Here is a 26,942-nt window from a genome sequence, read left to right as displayed (position 1 = left end):
AGTATGTGAAAGTACACGAGGGCCCTCCAAGTTCCGCTGAACTAGCAGAGGGAGACAAATTGAACGAAAAGAGCTCGTCAAGCGAAGATTATTCCCATACAAAGGAAAGTGACACACTGCAGCAATATCTTGACAACGCCGAGTGCTCCACTGCCAGAGTAGTCTGTGACACTAAACAAGATATTGATGACACATCGAATGAGATAAAGGCCGCCAGCGACGAACTGTCTGATCCTGCATTGTGGCCTAAGCTGACACAACAAATCCGGGACGCCATAGTCAGCCAAGAGCCTGCGAATATTGTCACGGGTCGAGACCAAAAGAACAATAAATAAACAGAAAGAAATGAACGTTTAATGTGGCGAACTTGTGCCAAAAATAAACGGGTACAAAAGATAATGAGAGAGCGTCGCGGGCGTCGAAGTCGGCGTGACAGCAGAGTCGAACGCTGGGGCGAAACTGATTCCGGCTTGCCACGCGGAGCCGCTTTTGTACACGCGTGGGCTTCTGGAGAATTCGGCGTAGAAGGTTCGGCGCGTAGAACATTCTAATCTCGAATCTTGAAGGTGCGAAATGCCCGCGGCGAAAGAACTGTGGAAGCTCGGCGTCATCACGCGCTCAGCAATCACGCACACAGCTATGGCCGCCAGTGAATATTGCCTATAGGTGTTGTGTTGCCTGAACTCACATCTCGTTTTGTTTTTGGTCCGGTTGCGTCGACACGGATCCATGTCGAAGTGTTTCCGGAGCATTCGAGTCATTGAGTAGATCTTGGAGAGTGTCATAAACTATGACGCCTTTGTTGTGAATGAGAACCAGCTTGTCCATGTGGCTTAGAAAAGACCCCTGGTTGCATGCCATGATTCGAGTCTACAAAAAAGGCACAAAAGGTGGGGAAAAAAAGGTAATCATATGTTAGAATCGTGTTTCGACCTGAAAGGTACGATTCAAAGAGAAAGTACTTGCGCATAAAAGTTGGATCTTCAGTTCGCTGAAATATGCAACATTTTTTGTTCTTTGTTGTTGTCGAAACATTGAAGGATGAGAAACTACCAACTGCAAGTAACTTCCAAATGTTAATTTAGTGCGGATATGGTACGTGTCTTACATCCGGTTACTATTGCAAAGAATTTGAAATAGCTTTCTCGACTGGCCGCCGAAACAAGTTTATGAGGTTACGGTCGCTGACAGCCTTGGGACCGCGTGGGGTGACGAGTCCTGAGCATTTTATTATAACTCGTTAGTCGGTGTGATGGGGGAAGAATTATTAAGTTTCACATTAGTATCAGAACCTAAACAGGCTTCATGCTTATTACAAAAAATAGATTGCCTTTTTGAAAAGTAAGCTCAATATGTATTTTCGGTTGCTTTCTGTATATTAGTAGTTGAAAAATATTAAAAAAGTACACTACTTTTAATCGCATCCTATAAATAAAACTATTTGATTACTAGCAAGACATTTACCAATGCTCTAAACATGGCGCAACTTTGTTACAGCATTGCCCAATCCAGAATGTTTCAACAACGTACCGAGATGGCATTCTTTTAGGTGCTATTCTTGGCCACAGCGAATGGTAACCAAACATTGTTAACATAGACAAAACCAGGCTTTAGTACAGCAGCTATCAAGGCTTTTAAGTAGCCTCTTCACCTTTTTAACACCCTCTCAATGGTGTCTTACTAATCTCCTAACAGCACTGAAAATAGCGAAATCCAGGCGTTAAACACTCTCTAGTACAGCGTAGCGCAGAGCTTCTAAATCCCGACACTTTAGCCATCTTGGTCTTGAACATAATTGTTGCCAGTTATATGGCGCTCTATCAAAAATCAGACGAAACGCTTTACCGGCCTCCAGGGGACTTTCAGGGCTGGACGAAATGGTACGAAGGGATGTCCCGGACCAAAAGAATGGGACATTGTCACCTGCTGCAATTGGCCAGACTCGCAGCGATGTCCTATCGCAGCAGGCGTCGATGTCCCGGTCCCTTGGTCCCGCCATGTAGATTAGGCCCCAGAAATGCTAGAACATATCGCAACATAACAAAACTCTATCGCAAGGTGTTTCCTACACCACGTACCTCAAGATCAGAAGGTCTCATAACGAAATCGTAACGATCGCCAATTGATTTTTTTTTTTTCAGAATCCTATTGAGACACATTAGCTGTCTCCATTTCTTGGGCCCGAAGCGGGTGATTGCGTCCGAGTCCACGCAGAACGTGGACGCTGCCCTCGTGTCTAATACATGTTCCAAGTTCGTGCCCAGACAGACTGATAATTGGCTCAGCGGCTACCAGATGGCGCACATTTTTTAAAAGGGTCTATCGCAACCAATCGGCACTACGCTCCAAAAATGCGGCGCTCACAAGATAATCGATGAATAGGGTGCCTCAACGTCCCGCCCTTTCCGTGACAGATCTGTCACAAAATATACAACAAGATCCGTGATAGACGTCAGACATGAGCGAGGCAATAACTGCGGAAGAACCTTGTTCTTCAGGATGCCCTTGTTGCCGATCACTTCTCTGAAGACCTTCTTAGCAACGACGGCGTCGAGGGCGCTCAGGGGATCATCGAGGAGGTAAACGTCCGCCCGGTTGTAAGCAGCGCGCGCCAGGCTGATCCTCTGCTTCTGCCCGCCACTCAGCGTTTCGCCCTGGAAGGAGAAACCAAAAACCAAAGCACCAGTCAAACTGCTCAAACATCATACAAAAGACACGGTTCACTACAGACGAGATGACAGAAGTTTCTGCGTACACGCGTCAGCATGCTCGGCTTCATACATGAGTATAGTTATGACATGCCTACAGACAACGCCCAGCTTGACAGGATAGTTATCAGATGGGAAAACAGACTGAGACAGTGCCTGCAGATTGTCTTTTGTACGGCGTATTACCAGTGTGACCGCAGCCCAAAGAACATGTTCAGCGTTCTACAGTTGACGATATTTCCTTATTCAATTAATTTCTCGTTCGAATTAGCTTGCCACGAAAGCAACTCATTCAGGTAAACTGCGGTCACTGACAGCTGTGGGAACACGCGTTCCCCGTTTTTCTATCTAGGCCTAGCACGTGCAGGCCGTGGGGACTGCCATGGAGGAGGATTTTCGAATACGGGGCGAGGCCGCATTCTATTAAGGCACGGTGTCCCCCTCACCCTTTTGGGTGAACTTGCCACTGGTTCACCCTTGGGAGGGATCGTGGACGCGACCCACCTCTGGGCTAAGCCACACCACTTACCTCCGGCGCGTCTACCAAACACCAAGATGCCAGCAGCCAGGGGGAGGGGCGGGGGAACTTTTTGTTTATGGTTAATTCATGAAGAACACCACGATGGTTGAAAGAAAATTGAGGGTGCAAGTGAGGTAGTGAATACTAGGCAAAGGTGTTTTATACGTCCCTTTTTTCCGTGTTTCCGGTTTGTTATGCTACCATGATAGTGCGCTTTTGACGCCCTCTGACTGGTCGCACCCCGAGTTTCTTTGTCCGTCCTGGACTTTACACAAATAAATGAAATAAACAAAGGTCTGCGAGTTTATTTTCTTGGAGGCTATATAATTAAATCATATTACGGCGGAAACTATAAGGATTCCAGCGAATGACCAGCTCAAAATAAGATTGGAACAAAAAGTGAGATGTCTGCCAGGACAATGAGAACGACGTTTTATTTGTTAATTTTCAATGCGCACAACGCAAGTTTAAGATCTGCGTAGACAGTGAGGAGCGCAAGTTTTCCGCCTCATGCGCAACGGTTGCGATGACGTCTGATTGGTTCTGATTTGAAGGGTATAGTGGGTCGACCTCAAGGTAGCTAGCATTGAGGTTGACCCACTATCCAGCCAATCAGAGCGTGACACTCTCATGTCAACGCAACCCCTGCGCAAGGAGTGGACGAACTTCAGCTCTGCACAGTCACTGACAATTCAAAAACGACAGGGTGTAAAGACTATCTCATAGTCACTCCGAAGCCGATTAGATTGCAGCATTAGCTGATAAGTAAACTTAGGTTTAAAGACTATCGTCGTATTATCAGCTTTGTCGTTCGTTGAGGCCCTTGTATACTGTTCATTGTGATGTCTCCGTGTTCTGCAGAAAAGTGAACTTACATAAATTTTCCAGAGTGCAGACATACTGGATTTAATTGAAAAACGAGTAGCACGTCAGAGAAACGCCTAACTCGGCACAAGCTTGGGAATCCTATAGGGCCTAAACTGGGCCGAGTACGGTTTTACTCTGAGCCGTTAGTTACAGTGCCGGAGCATTTTTCTTAGGCGTTTGTGTGGCTTTCCTCTGGCTCGCCACATAACTGCTAAAGCCTCATACTTGAAAAAGAGATGTCACGTATGAATCAAAGAACCAGCAGTGAAGTTTAAATCTGCCACTTATTTCGAAATATAGGCCCAATGTTGTCACATAAAACAACGAAAAACCAAGAGCCCAACTCGGACACCCATTTGGCGATGTAGTTTCAAAGATGCCATGTGACAGTCAAACTACCAGCAGTGAACTTTCACATTGGTTTGGCAAATGACGGTCGAGATACCAGGATTCTGGACAAAGAATGCCAAGCTTGGCTTTACCTTGACCCCTCCGCGCCTTTTAAGGTCCTAAATTCCCAGAGAAAACCCAAAATTTTCTCCCAAAACTCCGGTACCATGGGAAAGTTCTTTCAGGAGCACGCGTCTACGACTAATTAGAAGTACGAAGCGGGTACAAACCTTTTCTCCGACCTCTGTGAGGTCTCTGGCAGGAAACGTGCTGATGTCCTCACAAAGCTGACAGGCCTCGAGCACGCGTGCATAGTCCTCGTCATTGAAGGGTTGCCCGTACAAGATGTTGTCTCTCACGCTCATGTTGTGCACGTTGGCGATCTGTGGAACGTAGGCCACGCGGCCCTGGAAGCAACAGCGCTTATAAGTTATAGGGTTCCGTGTTTTCAGTGTATACCGATAAACACCGAAAAATGACCACGAGGCTGCCCCTTTCCCCAGAACCACGCCCATTGTCTAGTTTCCTTCCGGTTTCCTTCTGATATCGGTATGAGGGCGTTTTCTGAGTAACCGGGTCACCCGTACACTCCCTGGAGGTTGGGGCAATATTATGCACGTGTCTATATTTCCTTCAACTGTAGGCCTTGATAAACCTCAATTTCTCGCCCGATACAAAAAAAAATCAATATGGAATATGAAAAAACACCGAATCTCTAGAGAAAAAATATACTCCATGAAAACACTTATAAATTCGAAGAATAATAAACACCCCAAAAACAGAACCCTACTCAGCGTAACCCTACCTATGAGCAAAGTTACTTTTTCTTTTTGTATATACGAGGGGTAATCAATACTTGTTGCCTCCTCGACTGTAACCTTTTTTTCTGTTTAGTGATGGAATTGAAAGATATTAGGTTGTAATGAATTCTTCGAATGTCCTCTTTCGCAGGAGCACGTAACTTTTAACTATAGTCCCCACGACGGCAATGTACTTCCGTTATTGGTGCACTATATCTCCGCATGCCGTCGTAGATGACTGAGGGTGACTTTTGACGAGACCAACGTCGCGTTGGAGGAACTGCAGTTCCAAGGTGTTTTGCCTTATTCACCTTACAGCCCGAACCTCGCGACATCTGACTTTTGACTGTTTTCCAAGATAAAGGAACATCTAAAAGGTACACGGTTTGCGTCCGACGACAAGGTTACCTATGCAGTGCGTCGCTAGTGTCGTCAGCAGCCGCGTTAATCATTTATGACGGCATCCGGACAGTAGTTCACAGGTAGCGGAAGCGCATCGCGGCCGGTAATGACTGCATTGAAAAGTTATGTACTCTCGCGAAAGGGGAGACTGCAAGCTTTTATTCAAATATAACATATTTTAATTAGATCACCGAATAAAAACGTTACACCCTATAGGCGGCAAAACTTATTGATCACTTCTCGCGCACATAAACCCCTAAACACTAGACCCCGGGGCCGGCTTTATGAAAATCGGGTAACAATTCTCATCACTCCAGTAACAAGCTGCTGGCCACACACCGTGCACTTGATTGCGCCGCCGAAGACGTGCATGTCGCCTAGGATTCCAGCCAGGAGCGACGACTTTCCACTGCCCACGAACCCGACGACGCCGATCAGCGACCCGGGTTGGACCTCCAAGTTGACGTTGTTGAGGGCCGCCACTGTTTTGTTGTTTTCATGTTTGCTCCAGGACAAAGAGCAGTTCCTCAAGGTCACCTCTCCTGTAAGACGTGAGCTCCAGTGTTATGTCTACACTCCGTACTATCTGCAAGCCGGCTCTGAAAGGTGAGAACGGCAGAGAGGAGTTGTCCCTCCTCCGGCTCGAGCTTCATACCTTCGTCAAAGCATCTCGTGCCCCTCAAGCGCGTGCGCGCGGTGCCGAATAACGGCGGAAGGCAAGGAGCGCGTGCTGGAAGCAGAGCGTTCCAGAGACACGCCCTGCCATTCTTCTTCTCTAGGTGAGAATAATTATTCTCACTGAGAGAATTATTATTCTTATTCTTTTTAAATCCTTATTCTCTCAGTGAGAACATGTCTCGAGCGTTTGCACAACAATGAATGGCGGTTTAGAAGGGCTTTACTTATCGATGGCTCTCCGCCCCGCTATAGTCCATCGCAGCTCCACATGCTGAATCACCGAGTCTCTTTCGCAAGCGCGATCGTCACACCTCCCCCTTGTAGCCCACCATAGCATGGACAACTGCGAAATCTGTGCAAGCGCGAGCGAATAGCCTTCACTGCCTTGACTGAAGCACTCGCTGCACAAGCGCTCGTGCAGCTGCCGAGGCTTCAACTATATTCCGTTCACGGAAACAAAAGGTTTGTACCTATTTATTTGTTTAGATGGGGTTCATGTTGTTCCGGCCAACGTTACTGGAGCCAACGTTACTGGACCAGTAACGTTGGTTCCGGAAGCCCGTATACTTGCCTAACCAATGTTTCTGGACTGCCGGCGGAGAAGTCAAGAAAACTAATTTTAAAACAAATTAACAGATTTTAAAACTCCGTCTGGTGCGGTCTGTGAAGCACCGTTGAAATGCCGCCACGTCATGAGTTCCCAAGAACCAGCGCCACTTGGCGGCATTATGGCTCGCACGTGGACTTGGTAAGTCCTGAATGTGACTTGGCGGAGAACGGTGGCGCGTTTACTTCGTTGCTTATGTTAAAGCTCACACAGTGTTTCCGCAACGTGCATTCCACACCATCAAGATCGCCGTTCTTACCAGACGATAGGGAGGAGCTTGATTTGAGGATGCGGGGACCTCTGCCAAACCAACCATCCCTTACAAAAAAAAAAATTATATCTGGCCAGTTCTGAAGATTTCAGATAAGCCATATAAAAAAATTGGCCACATATAACCTGATATTATATATCTGCCAGATATAGCCTCATAATGCCAGATATAGCCTGATATCCCAGGTATGGAAATCCCAGATCTGGCTAAGTAAAGAAATTCCAGATCTGGCAAGGCATATCAAAAGGACACAAGCCTGAAATCAGCCCTTCATATATTTTTAATGTCTACCATATGCCTTCCCCCTTTCCCGGTGAACAGCGCGCTCAAATATGGCACCCAGTGAATACATAGCTTGCAGGCGTCGCCACTGCCGGGTATTGACGATTATTTCTACTTCCTGGTTCCCTCGAGCTACTGCTACTGGGGTGTGAAACTAACAAGGTGAACTGAACTCTCGTGGCATACCGGGCCGCGGACCGATTGATCACGTGATGCGTGGCCCGCGGGCCGCCCGGCTGCAAAGAGCATCCACACGGCGGACCAAAAGAGCAGACGACAGAGTGAACGAGCCGGTTTAACCCTCGGCCTCACAGCTCCGCCAAACGCATGCAGCGAGCTGCTTTGAGGCTATTTGTAAGGAGCCAAGATGGAGGTTGAACGAAAGAGACGTTTGGCCGCGGTGGCCCTGGTGTTGACTATTGAGGATGAGGAGGACTTAAGTGAACCGAAAAGGGCATGCATCTATTGTCCCACAGAGCGGGGAATCGCTCCACGAGCGCGATAAAGTAAAAAGTTGCATCGTCGCACCATGCCGCCATCGTCGCACAACAAAAGGTTCGTCTTCTTCGTCTTCAACAGTTGGCGCCACTGATCTCTATGTCTATTTCCTGGGGTGCTATGCTGCGCTTTTTGGACTCCCAGGAGACTAGGGAGAGGGAAGTGACGTCAACAACGCAGCAAATGCAGATTGGATGTTGATTTTGTTTTCTCTGTCAACATCCAATCTGCGTTTGCTGTATAGCTGACGTCACTTCCTTCTTCCAAGTCTCCTGGGAGTGCAAAAAGCGCAACATAGCCCCGCGGGATCGCGTTTGAGCAGCTCCGCCTATGGACCGAAATGCGGTCACTGGCGGCCATCTTTAGGTAGAGTTATATCATCTCTAGCCATCATAGTAATATGGCGGACGGCGCAATGGCGGCCGGGTGCCATAAAATAGCCGTGGGTCTAGTACACTGTACCATGGGAGATATTTCGTGCTTGATTCAAGCTGTTCGACGACGCAGTTTCTTGAAACCCGGCGTGAACGGTAGCCTCATCTTTGAGGACCCGGAGAAAGTTCTACGAAAGCGCAGCACCAGGGGAAAGCAGCACAGCTCGCATCGAAAGCAGACTCCGTACCGGCGTCTGCTTTTGATGCTAATTTTGATGCGACTTTTGATGCGAGCTGTGCTGCTTTCCCCCCCCGTGCTGCGATTTCGTGAAACTTTCACCGGGTCCTCAAAGATCGCGCTACCGTTCACGCTGGGTTTCAAAAACATGTTTCGTCAAACAATTTCAATCAAGCACGAAATATCATCCACCCTATTCTGACGGCAGCCTGCCACCACACCTGCCAAAACGCTGTCCGCCATGGATGGATTACAGTGGCTGCAGGAGCGGTACCTTGGCTAGAGGTAATATAACTCTACCTAAAGATGGCCGCCAGTGAGCGCATTCGCAGAGCGGGCAAACGCGATCCAGCACTTGTCATTGAGATCAGTGGTTGGCGCCAAAAGAACACGACTTTGGATTTGGATTCCAATCCAAACAACTAAAGTCAGCTTGTTGCCAGACTTAGCACTTCAATTACACTAAAAACGCCGCGGTCCGCCGCCAAGGTCCGGGCGAGAAAAGTCTCTTGGCATTTCTCACAAGCGCGGGCCGCGGACCGCCGGCGGACCTCGAAAACCGGTGACGTAAGATCACGTGATGCGCGGCCCGCGGACCAAAACAGCATTTTAGTCCGTCGTGTGGATACACCTTTATGGTGTATCCACACGACGGACCGGGCCGCGGACCGATTGATCACGTGATGCGCGGCCCGCGGGCCGCCCGGCTGCAATGAGCATCCGCACGGCGGACCAAAAGAGCAGACGACAGAGTGAACGGGCCGGTTTAGCCTTCAACCTCACAGCTCCGCCAAAAGCATGCAACGAGCTGCTTTGAGGCTATTTGTAGGAGCCAAGATGGAGGTTGAACGAAAGAGACATTTGGCCGCGGTGGCCCTGGCGTTGACTATTGACTACGAGGAGGACTTAAGTGAACCGAAAAGGGCATGCATCTATTCTCCCAGAGAGCGGGGAATTGCTCCACGAGCGCGATGAAGTAAAAAGTTGCATCGTCGCACCATGCCGCCATCGTCGCACAACAAAAGGTTCGTCTTCTTCGTCTTCAACAATTGGCGCCAAAAGAACACGACTTTGGATTTGGATTCCAATCTAAACAACGAAAGTCAGCTTATTGCCAGACTTAGCACTTCAATTATACTAAAAACGCCGCGGTCCGCCGCCAAGGTCCGGGCGAGAAAAGCGCTTGGCATTTCTCACAAGCGCGGGCCGCGGACCACTGGCGGACCTCGAAAAGCGGTGACGTAAGATCACATGATGCGCGGCCCGCGGACCAAAACAGCAATTTGGTCCGTCGTGTGGATACACCTTTACCGGCATGGCCGCGAATCACGTTACGGGCAAGCTATGTACACGGTTTTTCCACAAGGGCGCATCCATCTTGAGTGTCGTCACTTCCGGTATGCAATAAAACATCGTTTTGATCTGTCCACGCCGCTGGAAGGTGTTCACGAAAAATACGTTATTATCCCACATCCTCGTTTTGTTTCAGCTATATTTCCTCGCATATTCGAAGTTGAAATGTTTCCTTGTTTTTTCGTCCCGTATACCAGATACGGAACCCACGTGACTGAGGACGACAGGGAACAGAAAACGACCACATTCGGTGGGAGTTGATACCACGAGGGCGCCACAGTATTTGGTGCCCCAGTAGACTTCCGGTAATATATTTATTTATTCTTCAGCAACGCAGAGCTGTCGGGTAAGAAGAGTTTCCTTCAGAGAAGTTTTTGTAGTAGGTTTGTAAGAACATCAGTGCATTGTACAAAGTAATGCAAATAACAAAAGGATAAGAGACAAATGGAAAAGAAGAAGAAAACCGGAAGCGCGCAGGGGTCCGCCGATAGGGGGTGGTAGTGAGCTTGTTTGCAAACAAACGATTGCAAGCAGGGCGACTGGCTGACCCATGTCTCTGCTGGTCCCTGTAAGCCCGTGAAATGGTAAGCTTGCCAAACCAATGATCACGCGCACGCTGCAGGGGCTTGCACGCATGGGGCACCAATTGAGACGGTATGCATATAAATGTCTATTCGCCTCGAGATTCAGATTGAATTTAGGGGAAGCGCGCTCTTGTTTACCCATACTTCTCTACGACGTACCTGGTGAGTATACCTCTGACCACAATAGGGAGTATTCACTGGCGGCCATAGCCGTGTGCGCGACTGCCGAGCCCGTGCTCATGGCGAGCTTCCACAGTTCTTTTGCAACGTGCATTCCGTACCATCAAGAGTGCCGGTCTTAGCAGCCTATTGATAAGAGCTCATTCTGAGCATGCGTTCTAAACAGCACCCACAAATATGGCGTCCAGTGAATACTCCTTATACGGGAGGCCACAAAGCATCCACACTCACGCCGCAGAGTGCGGGCAAGGGTACAGAGCACGAGCTCTTTGCAGTTGATTCCTGTGAGCGAGCGCTGCACTGGCGCCTCGAAGGCTTTGGCCTCGCGCGCGTAGTATTCGTTTACCTTTAAGCATATAAGTGCAAAACAAAGCGTACTTCTGCTTTTCACTACATGAGCCGTGCCAATCGAATCATCGAGGCGACTAGGCCATAGAGAGCACGCGATCCTCGGATATTACTACTATAGCGAGATTGTCACGCGTCGACGCCACCAAGGTGCAAGGGTCGCAACTACAGTTTTCCTTGGCCGCGCATGAACGAGTGACATCACGAGAGCGATACACATTGCTCTTCAAGCTGGCCGACATTAGGGACATTCAGCAAACCGTTGCCGTACTCCGCGTACCGAACTACCGGAGCCTTTGAAGAATGCTTTTAAGCGCACGCCCGGGAAACGAGAGGGCGAACGAGGCCGCGAGGGCGCAGCTAAACGCATGTACCCTGCCCTCGCAAGACCACGATCCCCTCCTCGCACCTAAAGAACAAGACGAAAGGCATACCACCTGACCCAGACGAGATAAAAAGAGAGGAGCGACTTGCCCGAAAACTCAGGCTCATCTCACTTCTTCCGCCAAATTCTTATCCGATCCAGCTGGAATACAACCGGTGGGAGGAGGTAAGCATCAGGCGGCTCCAAACAAATACGGCCATCACGCCCATTTGGCAGGCTAGATCTTATAAGCCTACAGACCCGAACGACCCAGGCATTGACCCCAACCGCGAATACTGCGGTGTCCCGGTGACATGTTTCCACCTCGTGTGGAACTGCGTTGAAAGCTTTTGGTATCGCGAAGCAGCTTGGAAGAAGCTTCCCCCACAGGCAAGAAGACCCACAACGTATGAAGAGTGGACCCTTCCGGACCTCGCAAACCAGCACAGGGGGCACATCCTTGTCTCCCTGTTAGACTTTCTCCGTCTTTCAGGGGTGGCGAGGCACGTATGGCTCCCTTTCCCCTTTCCTTTCCCGTCGACGTCACTCCAGATGACGCTATTCAAGAGGATGTGACGAACCCCTTTGTACATATAATAAATACGTTTCGTATATATATACATGCGCTCTAGACATCGCCCACAAATATGGCGCCCAGTGAATACTCCTTATTGAAGCGAGGGGTACAGAGCTCGCGCTCTCGTCATTTCGTTCCCGTACCCCTAGAAGCTCCGTTTGCTGATTTTGCTAACACAAGTGTGAACGAGCAAGCACGCGCAACCAAGGCACTGCGGAAGCCAGCGAGCTCGCGCTGAAGGGGGAGCATCTAGTCTCAGATTAAGGGCGCACACTGCTAGCGTGCGCGGCTAACAATAGTCCATGCTAAGGTGACACCAAGTATTTGCGTGAGAAGCTCACTAGAGGCGTTTCTGTTTTCCTCATTCTGGGTAGTGCACTTGCTACCCGCGCGGTTAGGCTTTAATTTTCATAGTGCATAGAAACTTGCCATTGTACGTGCTTGCAGCAGCAGAGGAAGTTGAAGTATCCCCACTTTGGGTTGTGAAACAATTGCACTAGGCGACGATACCTACACTTTTCGCCGTGTTTCGCCGTGAGTAACGACCCTGGAAGCGTTTCCTGCTTATTAAGAAAAAAAAAAAAAAATAGCCACGTGTCACTTGAATATTTTCATGAAGACGTAAGACCTCGTGGAGCCCTTAAGAGTTGTACCCGAACCAAAGCGTTGGGCCAGCCTATTCCTAAACTTTCCATTATCTCTCCGCAGCCCATCAGATTGCGGGTTTATGCCATAAGAACGTCGAAGAACGAATCGAGAACAAATGCGCGTGAAGGTAGCAAGTCACGCCCTGCGTTTCTTGGGATGTCAGCGTCTATGCGGAGCGAAAGTTCGTTTGCTTCTTGCGCAGGGGTCATGGTGACGTTAAAACGCCGAGCTCCCATTGGCTCCGATTGGAAGGATAGAGGGTAAATCTCAAGCCGGCTAGCACTGAGGTCTAACCGCTATCTTTTCAGATCAGAGCCAATCAGACCTCGGCATTCTGACGTCAGTGCAACCCCTGCGGAAGAAGCAGACGACCTTGTGCTCCGCATAGGTATTGTTGTACAACTGTACCTTTTGTGTCTCCCGGTACCTTGTGGTCGTCGCTGCGGCCGCTGCGGTCCCCCATCTCTTCCTCGGTGCAGAACTTCACAATCCGTCGGATTGAGAGTGATATCTGCGAGGGTAACAGGAGCAGATCTGGTGCGATCGGTCAGCGGAATATTGGCTTAGCGTGACAAAAGCGCACCGCACAACTTGAAAACGAGGGTATGAGAAAATCTTGTTTCGCACTGCGTGTAAGGCAGTATCTTTCTTTGAAGTCACTGACACTTTAAGAAATTAAGAAACGCAGAACGAGACGGGCCCTGGAGATCTTGTTATTACTCCGAAGCCAAGGAGGTTGCGAAATGAGCAGACAAAAACTCCAAGGAACTAGTCACGAATCAAGAAGCATGATGACGATATGTTACGTTTTACTTTTCTTAAGTTGTCGGTGACTATAGTGCCTTATAGTAGGGCTTGATTGAGGAACGGTGAAGTCCTCCTGCAGGAACGTGCGCTCGCATACCTCTTTTGAGAGTGCGAGTGCTTCTCCAGGGAATGCGGTGCGCAAGTACGTCTGCCCGTTTTTCAGGAATTGTGGTGACGTCAGAACGCCAAGCTTTGATTGACTCAGAAGGGAAAGGTAGTGGGTAGACTTCAAAGTAAGCTGCCTTGACGTCTTCGCACTATTCTTCAATCAGAGCCAATCAGAGCACGGCGTTCTGTCGTCGCTGCAACCACTGCAAAGGAAGCAGACGAACTTGCCCTCCACATTGGGTTACCTGGACCTAGTCAACAGACACTCGAGCAGTTTTGATTGTGCGGAGGTGCAGCATCTAACGGAAGATCACCTGACTTCGGGTGCGCAGCGCCCAGCACATCTGTGCCATGGTGACGTCCGTCATGTACACCAGGTAGACCGAACTGAACGAGGCCGCGACTGTCAGACCGTGCCCCTGGTCGGAGGTGGCCAGCACGCCGAATAGTATGATGATCAGCTGCGAAATGTCACACAACGGTTGCAGCATCAAAACCGTAACAAAATGATCGTCACAAGTTTTCCTGTTTTGTCACTAAATTGACAACAAAAAATTAATAAGAATTTTAGCACAGCTCACTAACCTTAAGCTACGGTCGCACTTCTAATACACCATACAAAAGACAGTCTGCAAACACTGTCTAAGATGTGCTTCTTTCTTGGAAAATAGCCCGGTCACACTGGTCATACAAACATTGTCTGCGAACATTTTAAAGCATACTATATATGTATATGAATTAAGCATGCTTCAGACATGTTACCAGCTTGTGCGCAGATCACTCTATTATATGTGCAGCGAACACGATGTCCTTTGTTTGTATGATGTTTGAGCAGTGTGGCTGCGGCTTTATCCTTCCTTTCGCTGTTGGTACTTGTAATAAATCACCAACTCGCCCAATCTTTCATACATATCTGCCTGTGCTTTGCTAATATGACACACCACAGAGCTGGAAGCGCTGTAGACAGAGTCGATGATTCCGTCCAGCGCGTTGACCCAGAAGAGCGGCTTCATCTCCACGTCCCTGGCGCGCAGCAGCTTTTCCTGGTATGCCTCTTCCCAGGCGTACATCTTCACCAGGCGCACGGAAGACAGCAGGTCCGAGGTCTGCTTGAGACGCTCGTCACGGGCGCTCATTTGGCGTCGCTATAAATCAGAAGGGTGTTTCATCTTACGAATGCGGGAGTTCCGCTTTTATTCTTTAGAAACGGATATCTATGGTTCAGGAAATATACGCAGACCGGGAATGGGCCGGACTACCGATATATGGCGCCAGGGTGCTACTTTGCTGCACTGGCTAGGTGGAGTAAGCAATGGCTAGGTGGCGTAAGCTACCGCCCGATCCAGAGGGCTCAGCCGGATTCATCCATCCATCCGTAAACAGCCGCACTCATACGCGTATGCCTGATACTACCTTAAAAGTGCCGCAGATATGTCTTCTATAGGTAAACGTTAAGCTGCGATCACAGTGCTAATGCATAACAGAGAACAGAATCTGCAGACAGTAGAGAGTTTTGGGAAACCGTTTTTACCCATCGGATACTGTACGATGCGCCCTCCGGTACGAACTGTGCATGTGAGAGTCTTCTGCGTTAACACATGCACACTTCGTGCCGGAGGGCCCATCGTACCGTATCGGATGTGCAAAAAAAAAAAAAAAAGATGAAAGATGTTTACAAATCTCTGTAATGCGAACTTAGAGCGCAGCTCTTGAGGAGGAGGAGGGGAGGATATGGATATGGAGGGGAGGGTATGCCCCTCCTGCTTCTCGGTACCCATTCCTCCTCCTCTCCTTTTCTCCTCCTCCTCCTCTCCTCCTCCTCCCCTCTCCCCTATTCCTCTCCTATTTTTTATATATACAGTAATGTCGTTGATACGGACCTTTTAATATGGATACCCGGCTATAAGAACACGATCTTCGGGAACAAACTGGGAAAATACGTGCATTTTTAGCTCGTTATTATGGAAAATTTACATTAGGGACGATTTTCTTGGGTAACGGAGGTATCCAGATTTACAAGATATCACCGGATATACAGGGTGTTCCCGAGCGATGTCCAAGCGTAAATTGAACCACATAAATCGCCCAATAAATTGAGCGCAATGAAAATATTCACAAAGGTGCGCGTTGGTTGCGCGTTTATCATACTCAAATTTCGTAAGTGTAGGTTTCCAGAAACCAAAATGAGAAAGAAATAACGCTATATCTCTATTCACGAGGGGGGGGGGGGGGGGGGGGGGGGCATGTCAGCAAATAGTCTGCTTGATGCTGCCACTCACAGATGGCGCCACCATACCTGAAGAGGTTATCCGTGTGAAACGTGGAGGTGCTCCTTGAGTGGTTGAGGAATAATCAGGTGACAATAGGGGTTTTTCGTAAACCGCGTTTCCCCTTCCACTAAACCCCCCGCAACGAAGAAGACGCTACGGCGCCTGCGCGCCGATGGCCTCGACTGTAGAGGTCAGGGTATTGTAGCGGGTTGCGGAGAGCGTTGCGGGACGGTGAAAACCATGTATAAAAACTCCCTATTTATATGGGAAGGCGAACATATACCACCGATAGTCGTGCGCAAAGTCTTAGGCAGAGGTGCCCGTTGTCACCACTACTGTTTATGGCATATTTGCATGGATTAAAACATACGCTAAATAAGAGCGGCAATGGGTATGGCCTTTTCTACTTCAGGCCGGAAGAAAGGGTTAAACAGGTGATTCCGAGATGAATGTACGCCGATGATATCGCTTTGATGGCAAACAACAGCAGAGATATGCAGGAACTGATGGCAAAATACGGTCACTAAAGTGACGAGACTGGAATTTAGTGTAGAAAAGTCAGGAATTACGGTTTATAACAACACGCAGGACAACCCCCTATATATACAACGATTTAAGGTCTTGAGAGTAGAGAGCAATACAAGTATTTGGGAGTGCGATTAAACGAGGGCACTCAGTACCTCCAGGAACATGAAAAATATCTGACAATTAAAGGCAACAGGAATGCATCAGTAACGATTAAACGAGCATTATAGAATTAAAACAGTTAAAAGGTAGTGAAAGGTATCTGGAAGGGGGCTATGGTGCCTGGTTTAATATTTGAAAATGCTGTCTTGCGCATGACGCCGGAGGTGAGGTCAATACTGGAAGTCAGACGGTGTGGCGTAGGCAGGTTGGCACTAGGAGCCCTCAGAAAACCCCTAATGAAGGTGTGCTGGGAAATATGGGTTGGCTGTCGTTCGAAGCAAAGGAGGCAAATAGCAAACTGCAATTTAAGAGACTGCTGCAAAAGATCGATGAGGAGAGATTGACGGGCAGAATATTTAGGATCCTACATTTGAGCAGCCTGGACACAAGATAGAGAAAACGAACCCGACGACTCGCGTCAAGGTACTGGTGTAACACCGAGGAAGATGGGCGGGCAGGAACAGTGAAGATTATTGTAATGAAGAGGGAGAGAGAAATGTGTAAGAGAAGAATGCAGAAGAAGCCAGCTTTGGAAAAGTACAGGGCATAGAAAACTGATACTAAAAAAGAAGGAATATATGATAAATCTAGAGGTAGTGCGTTATTGTTTGAGGCTAGGACGGGGGTTTTGAGAACCAGGACGTATATAGGGCCAAATTTCAAGAGGTGGATGCAACATGCACCGTATCTGGGGAGGGTGCCGACATGCCAGGGCATGCCATCAGGGAATGTGGGAGGCTCGGCCACCTATGGACATCACGCGGAGAGGTTGACTTTCTCAGAGCCCTGGGATTCGAGGAGAAAGGTAAACAAACCGTCTTCAAGAAATAGAAATTCGTAAAAGAAGATTAGAGGAATGGTGACGAAAATCAAGGGACGGATAGATTGAATTAGATTAAATTGAGGTAGTCAAATCCAATGTTAAACTAAAATACTACTTGGCTAGGTGGCCGAAATCACCGCCTGATTCAAAGGGAATAACCCCCATCTATCCATCAAATCCACCCAGGTCGCATTCAGCCACTGTCGCACTGACGTGACGAAGTGCGCGGGCGCACCATCCTGCTGAAATGTGCACACTTTTTTTTTTTTTTTTTTTGCATATCGTATGCTTTTAGTTTCGAGAGTACTTGCCTCTGTAACATTAGAAGGTAGGCTTCGGCGCTCACATTCTCCGAGCAAAAGAGGGGGCCAACAATCCCTTCTCTATACACCACACCACACTATAACCTTTAGTGAATGTGCCGTGTGTTCCACCAACCAGTGAGGGTTGTTTCCGGCCCAAAAACAATAGCTTTGGAGGTTCACTTGACGGTCGAGATTAAAAACAGCCTCGTCCATGAACAAAATGAAAGAGAGATGCCCCGGAGTGGTTGTCATTCGCTGCAATTCGTCTCGGCAGAATGCCAATCAACCGGTTTTATCCTCGGTGCCCGGTTCTTGGGGGACTAGGGGCTTGTAAGGATACAGGCCATGACGCCGTAGAACTTTCCAGACGAATGTCTTCGGTACATCGAATAAACTTGCGGCTCGTTTAAGTGAGAGATGAGGGTCTGCTTCAAATGCACCAATGATGGCGAAACTCAGTTCTTTCTTTGAGCCTTTTTTTTTCCTTAGCCTGTCTCTTGTTGCTGAAAATTTCCACGACTCATTATACCAGTACCGTACCAGTGTATGCTGCTCAGAAGTAAGCTTGAGCATATAAAAATAATGATAAAAGGAGCCTTAACTTTAGAAAACACGAAAACTCTGGAGTAGGGGGCGAGCACCAGAAACGAGCCGTAGTAACAAAGCAGACGATAACATGGTCGTTTTCGGCGACGACGTTTGCTTTGCCATGTTGCAGAACGAATCCTTCTTTTTTTAATTCAGTCTAAAGGCCCGTTCACACTCTTGCGACCTCTTAAAACTGGGTGCCTTGAAACATCTTAATATCTCTTAAAAAAAGGGACACAGAGGCGCCATCTATTGAGTAGCAGTGTCAGCTTGGCCGGTCCGGCACATTTTCTATTTCTCTCGCGCATTATCCTTTCTTTCTTGGCTTGAAAAGCTTTTGCCAACGTTATAAACGAGCCTTTTTTATATGTATTACGCACATTTGACCTCAGTAATGCCGCAAAATCTTCGCTCTTGTGAAATGCAGTTCCACGATCACCGCATAGATGGCGCCAGAGTGACAGTGTGTTCCCTCGTCCTAAGAAATTTTAAGAGGTTTCAACAGGTCTCGTCTCTCTCGGTCGTACTCGGTTGCAAGAGTGTGAACGGGCCTTTAGTATCACTTCTCGAACTTGCAATAAGTAAAGTTTAAAACATGGAATTACTATTTGAAACAGAAACTTGGAAGTTTCCTTGTATTGAACACCCGAAAACAGATAGTCTGTGCTTCAAAAGTGCGGCGCCGATGTTGGCGCCATCTCTGAGTGGCAGCATCAAGCTGTCTGTTTGTTTGCCTGTTTGTTTTTTGTGCCGAGAGATATAGCGTTTTTTATTTCTTGTTTTGTTTCTGGAAACTTATACTAACGAAATTTGAGTGTGATAAATGTACCAACTAAAGACACTTTCGCGAAGAGTTTCATTGCGCTCATTTTATTGGCTGAATTATGCGACTCATTTTACGCTCAAACATTGCTCGGGAACGCCCTGTATAGGAGCAGTGTGATTGTTTACAGTGGGCTACAGTTACGGCAGCGTCGAGGAAACGAGAAACGCTTAGTGAGATCGGCCCATTCACTTACCCAGAGGGCGTTCTGTATTCTCGTGGCGGGTATGGAGACCAGGAACACGCAAAGAAGGTAGGCGGTGCAACAAAGCGTAACCTTAGTGCCTGTCCGCTGGACGAGGAGATAGAGCAGAATGGGCATGCACAGGAGGCCTCCGGCGGGATACGGGAACATGTAGACGCTCATCGACAGCTGGAAACAGTCCACTCCGAGCATGGACAGCACGTGACCCGTCGAGACGGCAGCTCTAGCCGTGGGAGACAGCTGTGTCATCTGGATGGGCGAAATTAGTCAAAGATGACACGTGAAGCCCACCGTAAAGGGAGCGAGGGCGAGAGAGAAAAGGGGAAAGGGCTACCGGCGTTTTCCCCTTTTCCCCTTTTCCCTGTTAGAAACATGAAAGTCCCGGAGGAGAGGCTTGGCCGGTGTTGGGTGTCTGCAGTGCCTGAGCTTTGTTCACGCTTTCTTTTCTGTTTTAAACTCGCAACCTTAATTAAAGCCACGGGCTTCGGTGGCGACAGCCCCCTGGTCACCGGGACACCATTGCTCGGTCATAGGGTGCACCAATAACGACAGAAACCGTCGAATGCTGTTTGAGAACCTATGTAGCTTGCGAGAAATCCGGCAAGGCGGGAGCGGCTGCAATGTCTTTAAGCTCCATCGCTTTCCACATGACCCCGGTCTCCGGTGGCTGTGGATTACGTCCGTAAACCGAAAAGACGCTTCCTCAACGCCATCCTCTCGACTGTGCTCGGAAGATTTTGTGTATGGAGCGCGCACCGAACGCTGTACCGTTGATGAACATGGGGAACACTCGCAAGGTGCGTGCGAGTTTTCTCATGATAATTGCTGTTTCAGCTTGTAAATTTTGTAACTCAAGTTATCTTAATATTGATAATTTGCGGTGGTGACTGAAACAATCTTATTATCTACAACACTTAGTTGAAGGCTCATCTCCGCCCCCAGGTGAGGCTGGAAATTGTTGAATGTTCTATCGGTTTTTCTGAATCGCGAACTCCTGCACGATACCAGAGAGCCGGCAAAAGCGCTCTTTGGCGTGTCGCTGGTGGGTTTTTTTTTTTTTTTTTTTGCCGTTGATTGGGCGGTTTGAAGCTCTGGATAGTCGTTGAAAGGTACGTCTCGTGTGTTGCGGTCTCTGTTTTCTAGTCCAGTGCGCACGTTTCCTTGTTCGAGTCATGGCATCCGCCAGTGCGGCGACGGGGGGAACAGCGGCAGCGAACGTGCCAGCGAGAGAAATTGGAGGTGAGTACTCAAAATATTGCATCAAATAGTAAAATAATTCCTGGCTGCTTTGAGGCTTTCTGCTGCTCGATATAAGTACATCTAGAGCGTCTTCGTCGTTTCTCCACAAGGAAATATAAGAACACGGACACGCAAGATAAAAGCAACGCAGAAAAACGATCTGTGGCAGTTCAGGGTGTTTACAAACGTTAATTGAGGTTCCCGTGGCGTGTATCGCTTGTTGATTACTAAAAACGGCCACGTTGAAATAGACCCATTGCAAGCGAAAATTGATAAATGGTTCATTATTTACAGTCATCCGGAAAGCGATGGAGCTTAAAATCATTGCAACCGCACTCGCCTTGCCGGATTCCATGCAAGCTACATAAGCCCTCGGACAGTATTCGTCATTCCTGCACCCTCTCACCCAGCAATGGTGTGCCGATGACCGGGGGACTGTCGCCATCGAAGACCATGGCTCTAATTAAGTTTGGGAGTTTGAAACAGAGGACAAAGCGCGAACGAAGTTCGGGCACTGCATCGGCCAAGCCTCTCCTCCGGGACTTTCACTCTTTCAACAGAACCACCAAAGCGGAAAGCACCGGTAGCGCTTTCCCCTTTTTTGTCTCGCTCTCGAAATGGCGCTACCCACGATAAAACGGTCTATAGACCAACACGCGGCTCTGACGTCACGCAGCTGCGGTGGCGCTGTGGACGGCGCTGCGTATGCGCAGACGCTTCAAGTCACGCGAATTCGGTTTCTGAGCATGCGCAGTGCCTACACCTGGTGGGGACAAATGCGAGCTTGTTTGTAAACAACTTGTCGGTCTATACACGTTTGCAAGTCCGGCTTCAGGGCGCTGCCATCTTGCCTGTCTGGGGTGCGCTTGGACCAGTCATAATCCGATTACGAAGCCTTGCTAAGGCGTCGTAATCTGATTATGGCCGCTCCCGAGAGCGCACCCCACTGAGGAAGATGGCGGCGCCCTGAGACCGGACTTGCAAACGTGTTGAACACACTGCTTACAAACAAGCTTGCGTTTGCCCACATCGGGTGAGGGAACTGCACGTACGCAGAAACCGGATTCACGGGAGGCGAAGTATCCGCACATGAGCAGGGACTACAGCAGCGCCACCTCCGTGGCGTGGCGTTAGAAAGTTGAGTTGGTGAATACACGTTTGCAAGTAGGCCGCATGGGTGCCGCCATCTCGCCGCAGGCGTGCGCGTGGCCATGATAAGGCTGCTGAGTGATAATAAAAGGCTTAAAACTTGCCACGCACTTCGTTTCCCAAGGAGTCAGCGATCACATAATATTTTGTCACGGATGGAATGGGGTGGACAAGCGTAAAAATGAAAATAAAGGTTTAATCGGCGACCTTGTGCCAGAAAAATAATAGGAAAAGAACGAGCGGCGTGGAGGCAGCAGCGAGCGTCGAGGCGTAGGCGTGACAGCTGGATAGTGCGAGACTGCGAGAGTGAGTCGGCAAGGTATCTCTAACATTCGGTCTAGAATGTTCGAGCGTCGCATATCCGGGAGACTGACTCGGCTAAGTCATGTTGGCCTACTCGGTTACACTCGGGCTAAGAGTGAACACGAGTCTTCTTGAAGTACGGAGAAGTGTTTCTTCTCGGCCATGCACGCGGCATTATACTCAGCATTTTTAGTGGAGTGGTCGAACCGGAAAAGGGGCATTTGCTTCCGCCTTTGTTCTTTCGTTGTACAAAATACCTTTTGAGGACAATGGGATTTCTAGGCTCTGCCAAGCGTCGCACCATGATCTGAATCCTACAGCCTAGGAAACCTGGAGCGTACACTTTCCCTAAAAGAACTTGGGGAAAACCAATCGGTGCAGTCGACCGAGGGATATTTCGGCGAATTACGTGGCTAGAAATATGTTCAGACCTATTCAGACAGTCTGAGCTCTGGTACTGAGCACGGCGAATCTTTCATGTTCAGTGCGACAGTACGCACAGACAGTTCTTTGAAGTCTAAAGTTTGTAAACATAATATGCGCCTCGTGCTTCGTCGTTCACTTTCCGTAGACTGCAACAATTAGCTCTCCAACAATTCACATTTCTTAGAGTGTAGTCTTGATGAGAACGCTGACTGTTGCGTTCAGCCAGACTCCGTTAGATAGATAACTCTTGATCGCTCACCTTCTTGAATATGGCTGCCTGAAGGACCGCGCGCAAACGACAGCCCATGATGCATGACAATTCGTTCAAGTAAATGCTTGTCAGACATTCTGCCAGGGTTGCCACCAGAAACAATGCCGCCGATGTGATCCGTTCTGACTGCTCAGAAGCGTTTATCAGTTGCCTGGAAGACATGGATCTCATGAAGACTGTGTGTTGGTAATCTTTAGGAAGCACATAGGCCCTAACGCAACATCCTAAAAAATCTGGAGCGTCTGCTTTCCCGTAAGACACCCGAAAGGGTCAATCCCAACAATGTACGAAGGGAACTCGGATGTGGCTTTAAATTTTTTTCAGAACTCTCAGTTTCACAGCGCCGACTGTTTTTTATAGGTCTGGCAGCTTGCTTTGTGATTCGTTCTCCGGTGTTCTTGAGGGCTAATGAAGCAATCTCGTTGGAGTGGTACTGCGGAAGGCAAGTTTGTCTGCTTCTTGCACAGGGGTTTCGGTCACGTCAGAACGCCGAGCGCCGATTGGCAAGAATTGAAGGATAGAGGGTAGGCCTCAAGGCAGCTAGCATTGGGGTCTATCCACTATCCTTTCAATCAGAGCCAACCAGAACGCCGAGTTCTGACGTCATCGCAACTCTTGCGCAAGAAGCAGACGATTTGCTCTCCGTATACACTCCGTGCGACGCGACTGGCGCGCCGCCGCGCGGCCGGTACTGAAGGTAGGCAGTGAGCACCCCAGAGAAAACGAAACCGAAACCACGCCGCGTACGTTGGTACGCGTTGAAGTCGGAGTGGTGCTGTTGCGCTGGGTTCACAACATGAAGTGCTGCCTGTGCTGCGTCATTAAGTGCTTCAATAGTTATGCGTCGTATCTCGTGGAGACAAAGTTTCACAGTTCTTCACCTCGCCGATGTTTTGTGGGACAGCGACAACGATGGAGCCGTGCCGTACGACGCGAGAAATTTGGTGTCCCGATCATGTCTGCCACTGTGTCGGCACGGCTGACATATTCTACACTGTCGCTTTGCGCTCTGCGTTTGTTTTCGTACCAGTAACGCGTACATGTGTCAGCGCCGATGAGACGAACTGAAATGCCATCCCACACTCGCGGGTATGCAGTGCCAATTTCGTTGGAGGAATGCCCTCCAAAGAAGTCTCGTCCCCATCGTACATGTCGATGATATTTCCGGACAAATATGGCACGCAATCTGTACTTCATGAAGAAAGATTTGAACGGTAAAAAAAGTGACAAATATAAATCTAAAGAAAACAACCATGAAACTCGGAATCACTGGAGAATCGGCGTTTGAGTATGGAAGTTTATGTGGAGTGCTTTCTTTCTTGGTTAGCCTCCTTTTGGATGTGGAAACACTGACACCCTGAGTTCTGTAGACAACAATTTTTTTTTTCTCGGCTTTAGAGCCACCTATCGCAAAGTGGTTCGAACTGGAAGTACCGTCCACTGGTCCCTTCCTACCTGTAAAGTGTGCACCTCCCACGATGCGTGGTATTTTCTGACAGCCTTTGACAGTCAAAGCCAGTTCCCATTTAGTTACGCCGCCCAAACTAAATTTCCACCTGGTTTCGCTATGCCAACTATTTTTGTTATAATAAGTGTAGTGCCAAGTGGCGGTCATGTCAAAGTACCTGTGGGCCGAAAATCAGCACCTCGAACAACAGGTTATTACACAACAGCTGACCGCAAAAGCCCTTGGCGGCCAAACCGTGTGCTGGCCGACAACTTCGTTTTCTCGGCTTTGGAACCACCTTTCGTAATGTTGTTTCAATTGGAAGTACAGTCCACTAGTCCCTTCCTACCTCTAAAGTCTCCACCTCCCCCGACCAGTGTTATTCTCTTGACAGCCTTTTCATGGTCAAAACCGGTTCCCATTGAGTTACGCCGCCCAAACCAAATTTTCACCTGGTTTCCCTATGCCACCTTTTTTTTTGTATAATAAGTGCTGTGTCATGTTACTGTCAAGTCCAAGCACCTGTGTGCCCAAATCTGCACTTTGCACAGCCCGCTATAACACAACATTTTGGGTCTAATATTGGATATACCGTACAGCTTTATTTCTTTATTCGTAAGAAACAACTTTCACACCTTCTGTCTTAATGAAACTTGGCACACTTCGTGCAGAAACTTAGTGGACATCTTACTCGCCTCCAATATCATCGTTCCAGCAGTCCTACGTTTACAACGACGAGCGAAATAAATTTCCCACTCAAAGCAATTATGGTGGCGGCCGTCTTGCTTTTCGGAAAATTGCTCCAACTCCTTTTTTGGCCGCAACTAGATAAATTCCCCCGAACTACGACTAAAACTCAATATATAAGAAGAGAAGAACAGCTAAATGGCCCTTCTTAGGTCTGCCCCAGCATTCATGCAACGTCACCCTCAACGTATCGGCTCGAAAAGCAAAAGTTTCGTCCGTGCGCGCTTCCGCCGCCACAGCTTGGCATGCGAAAAGGCGCCGCAGGCTGCTGAACGCGCCTCACGGTCGAACGCCAGCTCCTCCGCTATCGGCGCTGCGCGCGTTTTTCAAAGCGCCCCCTATAGTTCCCGCACGGAGTGTATAGTCACCGACGGTTTAAGAACCCCGTAGCGTGGGAAATCCCAAGCATCTCATTATCGATCGGCAGTCAATGAGATGGCGACATTAGCCAACAAGAACGCCGGAGAGCGAATCATAAGCATTTGAGCGTGAACATCATTGCCACGTCCTAAGCCGCGACTTGTTTTAAAACTTGTTTTAATCGGTGTGTGTGTTTTTTCTTTGTTTTTTTTTTTTTTTTTGCTCCAACTGTTTTCGTTTTACGGTTTATGCATGCGTACATATTTTCTAGGAGCTATACATGGCGGCCGCTACATCTTCCCGAGCTCGTGAAAGATGCGAAACCTAACTCGGCAATGGACGAATTGTTTTGACAATTTTCGTACTTTGATATATGCTATACCATTTTTGTGCACTGTTCGCGGCGGCGGGAAATGTTTGCGCACTCACTCGAGCAATGGGACCTTGACGAAGAGGCAGGTGAAGTAGGCCATGGTGCACAGGGTCATTCGGAAGGTGTCCATCCACAAGACGCGAAGGAGCGCTGCCAAGAAATCGAGGCGCCGCCGGACGTTCTTGCTGGTAAATTTCCCGAGTTGTTAATTGGGAAAAGAAACAAAGCATCAGCGAGTGAGAGCTCTAAAAATGTATGTAGTACGTTTCACTTTAAAGACCGACGATCAGTTCGCGCGTTCCACTCTTCCCTCGCTTCCTCCTCTCCCCCCTTCTACACTGCCCACCGTTGCCGGTTTTCTCCTCCCCCATCGTGAGGAGGGTATTCTGCCTTGCAGAACCTCGAGTCTGGTCGTCGGCCTTTAAGTACGGTCGAAGCCGACGCTACGCTAGGATGGTTAACCATTCAAGCAGCACAAAAAATGCATAGTCACGTCGCTCGTCGCCTTTGTGAATTTGCTATATCTGACTAATGTCACGCGTTTAGAGTGCAGCTTGGTGCATTTACCTCAACATGGAGTAAAGCCGGTCGACGATGTCTCGGCAGCTTAAAATACCACGATGCCGAGGAAGGACTTCATCCGTGGGCTTCCCTCCACTCATCGTCAGCTTGAAAAGGCTGCGTTAAGATGCGTACATTCGGCCATTGAGATAACCGTACAAAAAATTTGAACGATTTTTTTTTCTTTTAGCATTATTTGTAAAGTTGCAGTCAGACTACAAGGAGTATTCGCTGGCGGTCAAAGCTTCGGGCGCGACCGTTGAGCGCGTTATGACAGCGAGCTTCCACAGTTCTTTTGCAACGTGCTTTCCGCACACTCAAGATTTCCGGTCTTATACTCCGTTTCACCTTATGTTGTACCGCAGCGAAGGCTAGAAGCGCGAGCTCATAGCGTTGGCAGCTGCCCTTGGTGCACGAGAGCTTGTGCCGCCAAGATGCGCCCTAGAGCAAGGAGCTCGCGCTCGTAGCCTTCCCTGCGGTACATCATAAGGTGAAATAGAGTATAGCAGCCTACTAATGTGAGCTTGTTCCGAGCATGCGCATTAAACAGCGCCCTCAAATATGGTGTCCATTGAAATACGTCCTACAGAACAAAGTTACGGTGTGCACTGCAGACATGTAAGGTAGAATCATCTGCGGCACGACCGAAGCATGACGGAGCATATTTGCTTCAGAACATGCGTATGCTATCAACACGTCTGCAGACAGTTCTTATGGAACCAATGGGAAAGGACCCGTATACAGGGAAGAAACACGACTCA

The 26,942-nt window shown here is 48.6% G+C and overlaps 1 protein-coding gene across 1 annotated transcript; it reads right to left on the bottom strand.

Moving 5' to 3' along the window:
• Window positions 1-684: 684 nt before the first annotated feature.
• On the bottom strand, window positions 685-25,720 carry LOC121047611 (multidrug resistance-associated protein 1). The gene is made up of 10 exons (XM_040502997.2): window positions 25,677-25,720; window positions 22,682-22,844; window positions 19,297-19,554; window positions 14,546-14,749; window positions 13,919-14,065; window positions 13,098-13,200; window positions 6,027-6,229; window positions 4,716-4,892; window positions 2,487-2,654; window positions 685-870 (listed from the first exon to the last, which is right to left on the bottom strand). Exons 1-10 carry the CDS (start codon window positions 25,718-25,720, stop codon window positions 685-687), a joined length of 1,653 nt encoding a protein of 550 aa, XP_040358931.2.
• Between the last annotated feature and the right edge of the window lie 1,222 nt (window positions 25,721-26,942).

The sequence above is a fragment of the Ixodes scapularis genome, unplaced genomic scaffold (genome assembly GCF_016920785.2).
Source record: "Ixodes scapularis isolate PalLabHiFi unplaced genomic scaffold, ASM1692078v2 PGA_scaffold8__174_contigs__length_109621045, whole genome shotgun sequence".
Taxonomy (NCBI): domain Eukaryota; kingdom Metazoa; phylum Arthropoda; class Arachnida; order Ixodida; family Ixodidae; genus Ixodes; species Ixodes scapularis.
The sequence above is the reverse complement of the archived record's forward strand: the minus strand, read 5'-3'. Positions and strand labels throughout refer to the sequence as shown.

Coding starts and splice junctions, on each gene's coding strand:
- LOC121047611 (XM_040502997.2), bottom strand. CDS start 25,720: ATGGCCTACTTCACCTGCCTCTTCGTCAAGGTCCCATTGCTCGA. Junction 14,750..19,296: donor GAATACAGAACGCCCTCTGG/GTAAGTGAATGG, acceptor TCTGATTTATAG/CGACGCCAAATGAGCGCCCG. Junction 14,066..14,545: donor ACAGCGCTTCCAGCTCTGTG/GTGTGTCATATT, acceptor GACATTTCGCAG/CTGATCATCATACTATTCGG.